This window comes from Anopheles aquasalis, chromosome 3 (assembly GCF_943734665.1).
Source record: "Anopheles aquasalis chromosome 3, idAnoAquaMG_Q_19, whole genome shotgun sequence".
Classification (NCBI taxonomy): domain Eukaryota; kingdom Metazoa; phylum Arthropoda; class Insecta; order Diptera; family Culicidae; genus Anopheles; species Anopheles aquasalis.
In genome coordinates this window covers 20,079,096-20,089,095 of record NC_064878.1, presented here as the reverse complement: position 1 = coordinate 20,089,095, position 10,000 = coordinate 20,079,096, and the positions used below count along the sequence as shown (strand labels likewise).

General features: G+C 47.5%; 3 protein-coding genes across 5 annotated transcripts in view; 2 read left to right on the top strand and 1 right to left on the bottom strand.

Moving 5' to 3' along the window:
* Positions 1-1,412: 1,412 nt before the first annotated feature.
* LOC126574101 (alpha-(1,3)-fucosyltransferase C-like) lies at positions 1,413-2,851 on the top strand. Its single transcript, XM_050234074.1, has 2 exons — positions 1,413-2,212; positions 2,395-2,851. The coding sequence occupies exons 1-2, from the start codon at positions 1,413-1,415 to the stop codon at positions 2,849-2,851; spliced, it is 1,257 nt and encodes a 418-aa protein (XP_050090031.1).
* A 523-nt stretch (positions 2,852-3,374) lies between these two features.
* Positions 3,375-4,429, top strand: LOC126575522 (uncharacterized). Its single transcript, XM_050236249.1, has 2 exons — positions 3,375-3,538; positions 3,620-4,429. Exons 1-2 carry the CDS (start codon positions 3,472-3,474, stop codon positions 4,063-4,065), a joined length of 513 nt encoding a protein of 170 aa, XP_050092206.1. The 5' UTR covers positions 3,375-3,471; the 3' UTR covers positions 4,066-4,429.
* Positions 4,430-4,489: 60 nt separating this feature from the next.
* The window catches only part of LOC126575521 (NADH-cytochrome b5 reductase 2), a 5,735-nt gene continuing 224 nt past the window's right edge, over positions 4,490-10,000 (bottom strand). Inside the window, exons 1-5 of one of the 3 annotated variants that reach the window (XM_050236245.1) lie at positions 9,685-9,790; positions 9,285-9,418; positions 5,784-6,351; positions 5,499-5,596; positions 4,490-5,420 (exon numbers count right to left, since the gene is read on the bottom strand). In XM_050236245.1, the coding sequence (XP_050092202.1) occupies positions 5,148-5,420; positions 5,499-5,596; positions 5,784-6,351; positions 9,285-9,305 (960 nt within the window). In that variant the 5' untranslated portion in view covers positions 9,306-9,418; positions 9,685-9,790 and the 3' untranslated portion in view covers positions 4,490-5,147. Of the gene's footprint in view, positions 5,421-5,498; positions 5,597-5,783; positions 6,352-7,104; positions 7,417-9,284; positions 9,419-9,684; positions 9,791-10,000 lie in introns of those variants that run through there. The other 2 variants (XM_050236246.1, XM_050236248.1) reach the window with 2 other exon arrangements.

Below are 10,000 nucleotides of genomic sequence, written 5' to 3'. Positions count from 1 at the left end.
CAAATGTGTACTAATAAGACAAGGATAGTATTAGTGAAAAATCAACGGTCACCCGCCCCATAACGAGTAGGTCATGAAACGAGCCAAACGATGTGAATCTGTATAGACAACGCGATACCAAAACGAATTGTGGTGGGTGTACAAAGTGTGTAGCAAGTGCAGATAGAATAAAAGAAGCTTAGTTTGAATAAAAAGAAGCAGTTATCATACTGAAGTATGTCGCGTGAGATGTTTTACACGACCGGACAGGAAAAGAAAAAAAATCAATACCATTGCTGTGAACTGATAACGCAAGTAGCAAAGTGCTGCCCTTTGGGTGATTAGCATGTTCATTATGTTTTCATTATAATGTGTCGATGCCAATAAATTAAATTGTTGATAACGAAACCGATTTTTGCCTCCTTTACTTTTTCTTTGACTTCGATGATTGGCCTACAATTAGCTAACGAATGGCCTGAATGCTAGTGCTATAGTTTGATACTCAGAATTAACGTTGTGAGTTTTGAGATAATGAAACTGATGAGTAAGAAAGGACGGCTGGTCACTCTCAGTATGGACTGCTATTTTTGAGCTTGAGTGACGATAGCACTATCCGTGAGGATCATCTGCACCGCATATGTTGACTGATAGAGTCTTTGTTCTTCTCTGCGTTGACATCTTGAACATTGATCAGGCACACTGATTTTCAATGTGACTCATGCTCGTAGCGGGCACGATTAAATTGATTCACAGTTCATGGTCAGTTGCTGTGAACTTGCCATTTTGCCGTTCATTCAAGCGGCGTCTTCTTATCAGTAAATATGAGGCCGAAATGGTATGATGTTAAGAGAATTGAGTGTGTACTGTTCGTACAGCAACCGATGCCCGGTGCACGATGTTGTATTTTTAAAAAGTCCTTTATTCGTCCTTTTATCGAGTGGTGGCTAGAGCAGACTAAATCTGTCGTGGACACTCAGTGGATTCAGTGGTATGTCGCTGCGTCGTCTGCTTGGTTGTTTATGTTGATGGGCAGCTATGTTTGTTGTTACTCTCATGTATGTTGTTACTTATGTTACCGGTCTGGCGATGGATGTTATGGCGCTGTTAAACCCAACAGTGGCCGTACGGCTTTTGGATACCAGTTCAACGGTCATTTAGATGTTGAGGTTTACTATTTTTTTCCTCTTACTAAGCATAAGGAAAATATGTTTGCTGTTTGTAGGAACAGTAAATGTAAACACATAATTGAAGGTTACCAAGGGCACCAAGGGCTGCTTCAATGAGTAAATTCAAGCGGGAACGGTGCCACGGTCGCTACTGGACCAGCCCAGCACACACCATAAGGCAATATAGAGTTCTATCCACCTGTGACATCAATTTGGTCAGTTCGCATTCGTCTTTTAACAGCGTTGCAAGCGTTGCAATCGTGCCAGATGGCTAGGCGTTATCTGATAACGCGTAACTCGTGGAAGTTTTTGCTAGCATGGTTACTATTTTGTGTCATTTTCTATCTGTTGCTCGAAGGAAAGAGCTATGAGCCCACCAGCACAACCCCCTTAAGCAGCTACCCCCTTCAGATCGTGGAAGATCACAACGACACGAGCGCCACCCTTCTGGAGGAACATCCGAAGGAGCGCAATCGTACGCGGTTCATCCTGCTCTACACAAACTTTTTCGACGAGGCTCATTGGGGCTTGCCATCTGCCACGCTCGGTCCCGATTACTTTAAGAATAAACAGTGTGCGGTCACCAACTGTGTTGTGACGTCTGATCATGGTCTGTTGAAGTCGATTACGGAGTATGATGCGCTGGTCTATCATACCGCCACATACTGGAATGTGAAACCACCGTCGATACGGGTGGCACGGCAGATTTACATCGCAGCCATTATGGAGTCCCCGGCGCAAACCTGGAATCCACTAGGGGAGGATACAAACTATTTCTTCAACTGGACCATGACATACAGACTGGACTCGGATGTACTGTTCAACTACGGATTCATACTGGACCGGGAGAGTGGTGGAGTAGTGGGCCCAGCCATCAAACCGATGTGGCGCAATGGGTTTGATGAGTATAAGAACGCGTCTTTGGTCGAACTAGTCAGCAAAAAGCGTTCAATGGCAGCTCAATTTGTTTCACACTGCAATGCTGTTTCAAAGCGTGATGAGCTGGTACAATCGTTGCAATCCGCTGGCCTAACGGTTGATGTGTACGGTGCATGTGGCAGTCTCAAGTAAGTTGCCCAATAGCTTCCGAACCAGGGATTGTTACTGCAGCACTCATGGTATGTGCTACGGGTGGAGAGCCTTTAACATCAACATAATCGTTAATGCACGCACATCGTTTGTTATTCTTATGTCCGCACGCAGCGAATTGCATTTATGAACAAATCTCTTCGTGTCTTTCCCCATACAGATGCCCCCATAACAACCCGGAATGCGAAAAAATGATGGATGACGTTTACTGGTTTTACCTTTCGTTTGAAAACGCGCTATACGTGGACTACGTCACGGAGAAGCTGTACAATGCGCTCGTTCACAACATCGTACCGATCGTGTACGGCGGTGCCGACTACACGCGCTTTTTACCCCCCGGTTCTTACATCGATGTACAGGATTACGCCTCCCCCAAGGAGCTCGTTGATTATTTGCTTCATCTAACTAAAAATCCACACGAGTACGTGAAGTACTTTTGGTGGAAGGAGCACTATGTGGCCGTGAACCGGGAGGCGCGAATTTCCTTCGCAGCGTGGTGCCAGCTGTGCGAGAAGCTGCACAGCGCCAGCACCAGCACTGCCACAAAGTACTATCGCGATTTAAAGTCCTGGTGGCATGATGATGTCAGTACGGCCGCACAAAAGCTCAAGTTTTGAGATTACACTGCCAGTCGGTCATATCTGGCAATTCTCCTCGCTAGGCAAAATTCCCGGGTGTGGCCAGACCTATTTCATATTCGGTTGCTGTTTTAGTTCATTTCTAACCAACATTGAGACCTGAGCTTCCGTGTACCCTCCTGAAATTTTATTTTCTAGCAATCTATCTTTTAGTTTTTATCTTTAATCGTTGGGAAAAGGACGAAAAAAGGATTTTTTAAAAATATACTCGTATGCAATATCTTGTCTTCTCTGCATGTATGCCCGAAAACTCGCATGCAAACACATGTAAAAAAGCAAACGGCGGTCTGGTCAGTTCCGAACTGCGGATTAAGGTTTTAAAATAGGACTGTGTACTATATTGTGTTTTTACCTGTAAAACTTTTAAGACGAGTACCAAAAGTTCGTAATAAAAAATTAAACGGAAAAATGTTTTTCACCAAATATTGACCATTTCGATCGATGTTGTCCCGTTGTTCTATTCGAAAAATTCGAACTTTGGGTTGGGCTGCGTTGTTTACATTCCGAGCTAATTACCGTGCCTTGCCCACCGTTTTGTGCCCGTGTTTTCTGTTTTATTCCTTTTTTATTCGCATTTAAGTTCCCTGTTTTGTGTGAAAATGGTCCCTACGAAACTCCAGACCACAGCGTTCACTTGTTTGATCGTATTGCTGTTTGTCGGTGCGAGTAAGTTAGCGTCTCTCCGCGTTGTTCGCAGCGAGTGGCTCGTGATTGATGACTAACGTAACGATTTCTACGGTTTTCCAGGTGAAGCGATATGGTGCTACCGGTGCAATTCCGCCACACCCGGGTGCGGTGACAAATTTAACTGGCGTGGAATCGGTTACCTCGGCGATCCATGCCCCGAAGATGACGACATCTGCGTGAAGGTGGTTGAGCGGAAGGGCACGCTGGAGACGATTACGCGCGACTGTCTGAGCTCGCTGCAGGGCTTCCGGACGGACATACCGGCGGATAAGTACGAAGGATGCCGCCCTGCCGCAAAAGACCACAACCTGGCACACTACGTGAACACCTCGATCAAAGAACTGGACGTCAAGCGAGACCATTTCGATTCCACCCAGTTTTGCTTCTGTTTTCTTGATCACCGCTGTAACGGGGCAAGCACGGTGGCTCATCGTCGCGGATCTTTCATCATTATGGCCGCCATTGTGCCAACGGGCATCGCGTACCTGCTGAGGCAGCTACTCTGATCACTCAGCCGGTGAAAATCGCAGGATAATCAGAATCATGGTCACTAGATTATATGGTAGGCTAGATTACGAGGAACGGTAAGGACAAAAGTAGCTACAGGTGCCTGCAGTGTCGAAGAGCATTTGCATTAGAATGTCTTTTTCTTTTAATAGCATTGAGCTAATCAATCGGGCCATGTCAAGACGTAAATAATACGGCTTTAAAAGTTATTAACAGCGAGAACGAGAATAGCATAAGCTGCATCCTATATCGACGAGCATTCCGATTAGAATCTCTTTTTCTTAGGAATAAGCAATCCATTCCGTCCATGTAAAGAAATCTTTTTCCAAACAATTTTCGCAAATAAAACGGCTTTTAAAATGATCTTCCTTCGTAATTCTTTTCCAATTGATGCTTCAGCAAATAGAATATTTTCCCACTTTTTCCACAGTGTCTACAGCGCGCTTCGCTTTTACTTTTATTTTGCCACTAATATTCTAAATCTTGATACACTTTTAAACCACAACATTCAGCTTTTCGTCTCGAGGACGCTAATAGTTCAATCTCGTTATTATGTTTCACATGCAGTAACTGAGCCGCTCTACATATTCTGGGCAGTTGAAGGAAAAGGTGATAACACTCGGTTTCATTGTATCGAGAACAGCTACAGCTCAAGCTACTACTAATAGACCGCTACAACCACAGTTTGGACGCACGGTATGTCACGGCAATGATATCTTGTAAAGCTTGGCAAAAAGGGCAGAGCAATTTAGAATTCATAGGTCACTGAAGCCTACCGCACCGCGGGCGCCTCTAAACGAGAAAGGCCGATTTGGGATCGCTAATTTGGCTCCATCTTTCCAAATAATGCCACCATCACCACCACCGCTGCCAGAAGCTTCGTTGAAGCGAAAGTTTCCTTTTTCTTCTCTTTAATCGATACAAGGCGCGTCACATAAACGCATTCGGGTGTCACGGGTGGTGGGACTTGTAGAGTCTGCATTGAAACCGGCGATAATGGATTGTGCGCGATACATGGACTGGTTTTGTTTGGATGTCTAATGAACCTCCCCCTGGCTTAGTCTTTTCCTGGTGGTTGTCTTCAGTAGGCAAAGGTGCGCTCGATGGGATAGCCAAGCTTTTCTAGTGCGGGAATGCAGGCATAGTTGACCATCGGTGGTGGACCACACATCAAGACCAGCGCGGATGGGCTCGGTGGGAAGAGCTGCGCCTTGATCATTTCATCCGAGACGAAACCCTTGCCCTGGGTCCACTCCGGTTTTGGTCGATCCAGCGTGTACCACAGCTTAAACTGCTCCGGATGCCGTGCCGCCAGCTCATCCAACTCGGGTTTCAGCAAAATATCGTCCTCCGTCTGTTGAAACGAATGCCAAGGGTAAGGATCATCCGGAATCCGGTGCGCGGCACTAGGTATACCTTCTGTCACACATACCTGATTGGCAAAAATGAGCGATAGCTTCGTTTTGTCCGTATCGGAATGTTTCAGCACTTCGCGAACCAACTGCAGCATCGGAGTGATTCCGGTTCCTCCTACGGTGAAAGAAAAGAAAAATGAATCGACTGCGAGGTAGCTTCTACCGTATCTACAGCCCCCTCTGGCGCATCTTATCAGCAACAACAACAAAAAAACCAACACACTATCGAGCTGATAAGCCCACGGTTGCGAATTAAAATGCCCTCAACTGACCATGCGGTCCACTAATCGAACAGTGCTTACCGGCAATCAGGCTCACTTGCTCCGCCTCGTAGATTTGGGCCGGATCCTTGCGTAGCTTCTTGATCGAGAACCGCCCATTACCCAGGTACTGCAGCCGACCGGACGGTCCACGGAATGCAATGCGATCGCCGAGCTTCAGCGATTCCAGGTGCTGCGACATCTTGCCACCATCGGGGAACTTTGGATGTACGTTCTTCTTGTACACCTTCACGACCAGATCGACGTACCCGTGGTCATCGTCGCACGAGACGGGCGTGTAGGCCCGGATCACCAGCTCATCGTTGATGGTGGCCGACAGGTGAATGTGCTGACCGACCGGCAGTCCCAGTATGTGCTTCTCGCTCGGCAAACCAAACCGAAAACGGCGCGTATCGTGTGAGATCTCCTCCTTCTCGATCAATGGTAGCATATACTTTTCCTGTGGATCGAGCAGGGTTTTCGGTTCCTTCGAGCTATTGGCGCTACGGGCCGTGCGTGACGATTTGTCCTTTTTGCCACCGTTCAGCAAATAGTTGGCAATGGCGGCACCGACCACCACCACCACCACACCGATCGCAATCGGAACAACCTGGAATGAAACGAGAGAGTGCGAGAGAATGGTCAATTTAATTGATTGGTTCCCCGGGGGGCACACATGTGTTTGATGCCGCAGATCGACATCCAAGTGACCAAGGAACGTCCAACGCCACACCACGCCAACTATGCCATTCCGATCGACGATCGGAGAACGCTTGATAGCGTTCTAACGAGAGGGATCGCCCCCAAGGTCAACCCAAGTAAAGTCGTCACGCACTAACAATCTACTCGGTGCGAATCTCAGCAAACATAGCATTCGCCAGCAAACTCTGCGCCTCCTCTCAACGGCAACTCAACGATAAATAGCAGAAGTAAAAAATCGAAACTCATTCGACGTAGCGCCAAGCCTACCGGAATGACCGGCGTTTTCTTTGGCTCTTGTCCCTTTCCGTACATAGCTTGGTTTTTGTGCGACATCATCATCAAACCACAAAGGGGAGGGGGCTGGGGAGGGGGGGAAGAAGAAGCCAGAGTGTCAGCAACACATAACTCGCTCTCATCTGCGTCAAAGCACACCCCACAGACGACGACGACGACGCGTTCCATTATGTAAGGTAAGCAAAATCCGTTTTAAGGGGGGGGGGGGCGATCTCCACCTTTTCTGTTTAGGAGAAGCCACCAAAACACAGACAAGACCCTCCCCCCCCCCCCCCCTTCCCACGTTAACGCAGCATCCTAAATATTGTATTCGCAGGATAGACGGCACACACAGAAGCACAAGCAGCGCCGAAACTCCACCACTTACGTCTAAATTCAACATCTTTCACGCGTGTCTCGATCGATGCCTGGAAAGCGGAAACACCGCACGGGCCGTACGAAACAATAGCCACAGTAGGTCCACCGGAATGGGCAACCGAACGGAACACACTAACAGGGTAACGGTAGCTGTCGGAGCGCGTGGTTCGCCGGCTGCGGTGCAACTGACGGGACGGACCAACGGTACCGAGGGGTTGCCCGTGAAGGTTTCGAACATCTGTGGTATGGGTAGCGACAACACAACAGTCCCTCGCGCTTCCCTTCCCTGGCAATTCCACACGCGGGTTAAGATCGTTCCCATCTGGTGGTTGTTGTGTGTGAGCGAAGGGACGGATTGCAAAGCCACCCTCCCCGGGCCAGGCATTACACCAACAGTGCCAACGTGATTGCGAATTATGAGTAATCAGAATCTGAGCAGCAGCAGGGCGGGCAATGCTGAGTAGGCGAAAATAAAAAGCCGATGACGACGCACTGCCTCGATACGGTGGTGGTGGGTTGGATGGAAAGTTGGCCAGGAGAAGTCCATCATTGTCATGAATATAAACATAAGATTTCGAAAACATGTGGCTCACACCTGGCGCTTTTATTGCGATCGGTTTCACTAACCGGCCAGCCAGTCAGCCAGCCAGCCAGCCAGGATACAATAATAGAAATCATGCAATCCATCATGCATGTATCACCTCCATACGACGCCATGTCCGGAAGTAGTATCGCAAAATGTTGATCAATATAGACGTGATGGCGTGATTCAGAAACTTTTCGTTTCAACCATTGGGCCGATAAGGCACCAAACGCATACTCGGTGCCGAGTGGAGGGTTTGCGATAAGGGGAGTTTAGTTGGCGAGTCGATGATGATTCCGCATCTCTCCAACACACCATCACAAACCAAACGAGTCAAAGAAGATGAAACACATCCGTTGGGGACCGCCACCCGGTACCAGTACACACCAACACGTGTGTCGTAAGTCAGATTGAAAGTGTGTCCTATCGGAGAAAACCCCGCTACACACCGGTTGAGTGACCGGCCTAGACGAAAACCGAAAGCCAACAGCAGCAGCACCACCACCAAGCGATGACGATAGAGCGACACGCACATAGAGCGGTCCACCCATGTGCAGCATATGCACGTTTCATGATCACGCCAAGGTCAGGCGCACGGTGATGCTCTCACAGCATAACAACAGCACGTCCACCAGCTGATGGATGCCGCTTAGAATGATGCGCTCTCCTGGAACAACAGAATTATCGTTCATAGTGGGGCGATTTTTGCAAAATTCGAAATCAATGACTCTTGATATTAAAGACAAGAACAACTTTTGAACAGATTAAATCGTCCCAGGATTTAAGGATTGCCATGGTAACGACACTACAAAACAATTAATTACAAAGGCTCTGATTATCTGGCCCATAGCAACAGTGTTGCAATATATTGTCCATTGATACATGGACATTTTAATAACTGTGATAAGTGATTCTAACAACTTAACTTAAGGGTGACTAACAGTAATTTACATCCAAAACAGGAGCATTTTTTGTGACGAAACAATTTCACTCTTTTATCCTGAACCTTATATTAAAGTACAACATTTCAAGAATATTTGGTCGTAGTTTAAGGAATATAAAAAATACATAGCCATTGTTTTAGGAACGCAATTTTGTTAATAGCTTTGCCATTATTACTTTGATTAATCCAAAAAAATCTCAAAGTAATGTTGGTAGGCTCAGCGTTGATGGAATAAACTGTAAAAAAAATGTCACTAACAAATATTGAACAATTAATTTCATTCATGCTTCTATTTCAAGCAAAGTAACGATGTAAATCAACGAGGAAGCAGAGTGATTATGCTGCCTCAACCAAGTCGACAGCAAGACCGAGCAATCGAGTATCGAGTGCTTTGATAAGAACCATATCTATCCATCTTACGTAAACCCACGTTCAAACGTGAGCCATACACATGCCACTGGAGTACTAGATGGTAGGATGGAATCCCAAGACCACAAATCACCCATACCCAATAAGATAGTGCCCCGACGAATGTATTGATTCTCATTATCTCTCGCCTTCTCTCGTGATGTTTGCCATGTGCGGCAGAAAGAGTTAGTGGGCGGCTTCTGTATGAATTCATGCATTTAATCACCTTTCTCCCCACGAAAATCCCGCAACTCACCTGATTCGCCGTCAGACCCATCACCAGTACTTTTCACGTGCTGTGGTGCCCCCCGCGGGCGGTTGCTATTGGCCCAGAAAACGTCCGGCAGTAAAAGCCGGTGCAGGCGGCAGTAGATTGGAGTTGGCTTTGACCTGCAAAATAAATTACTTCCCGGTTAGCACGATTTGCACGGTTCCGCAGACGCCGTTCACTGCCGCCAAGGAAAACCGGTTCGCTTAACCGTCCCGGGACGGAAAAGTGAATCGATCGGTCGGTGGCGAGGAAGTAACTATTTCAGGGCCGGCCCGGAGGAGTTCGCACAGCCTCCAAAGGGAACCGTACGGGAATCGAAAGGCTCCCTCGTGAAGACACTGCACGCACCGGGGGATTATGGAAGAATTATGAGCTTATGTAATACCGCAAAAAGATCCCGGAATGAAACGGACCACACTAACCACCACGGGGAACGGTCGGACAAGAATGGGACTGCGTACTCGTTACACACAAAAAACCGGACGCCTTAACATATGAGCACAGCCACTCCGCTAGACCTAGTGACGCGATTATCTATTTTTAATGTATTTCGTGTACTGACTACCACGGTGGTGGACACAAATACGAGGTATTTGCCGGCGACCGCAGGGATGGCGGCAATAATTGCACAAAAATGCTCCCACGCCCGGGTGCGATTGTTGCACCTCACGCACTCCGCGAACCGGCTTTCTCTCCTCTGC

Excerpts from the sequence above, each read along its gene's own strand:
- LOC126574101 (XM_050234074.1), top strand. The coding sequence starts at position 1,413 with ATGGCTAGGCGTTATCTGATAACGCGTAACTCGTGGAAGTTTTTGCTA. Across the intron at positions 2,213-2,394 it reads GGTGCATGTGGCAGTCTCAA|ATGCCCCCATAACAACCCGG; the intron begins GTAAGTTGCCCA and ends TTCCCCATACAG.
- LOC126575522 (XM_050236249.1), top strand. The coding sequence starts at position 3,472 with ATGGTCCCTACGAAACTCCAGACCACAGCGTTCACTTGTTTGATCGTA. Across the intron at positions 3,539-3,619 it reads ATTGCTGTTTGTCGGTGCGA|GTGAAGCGATATGGTGCTAC; the intron begins GTAAGTTAGCGT and ends ACGGTTTTCCAG.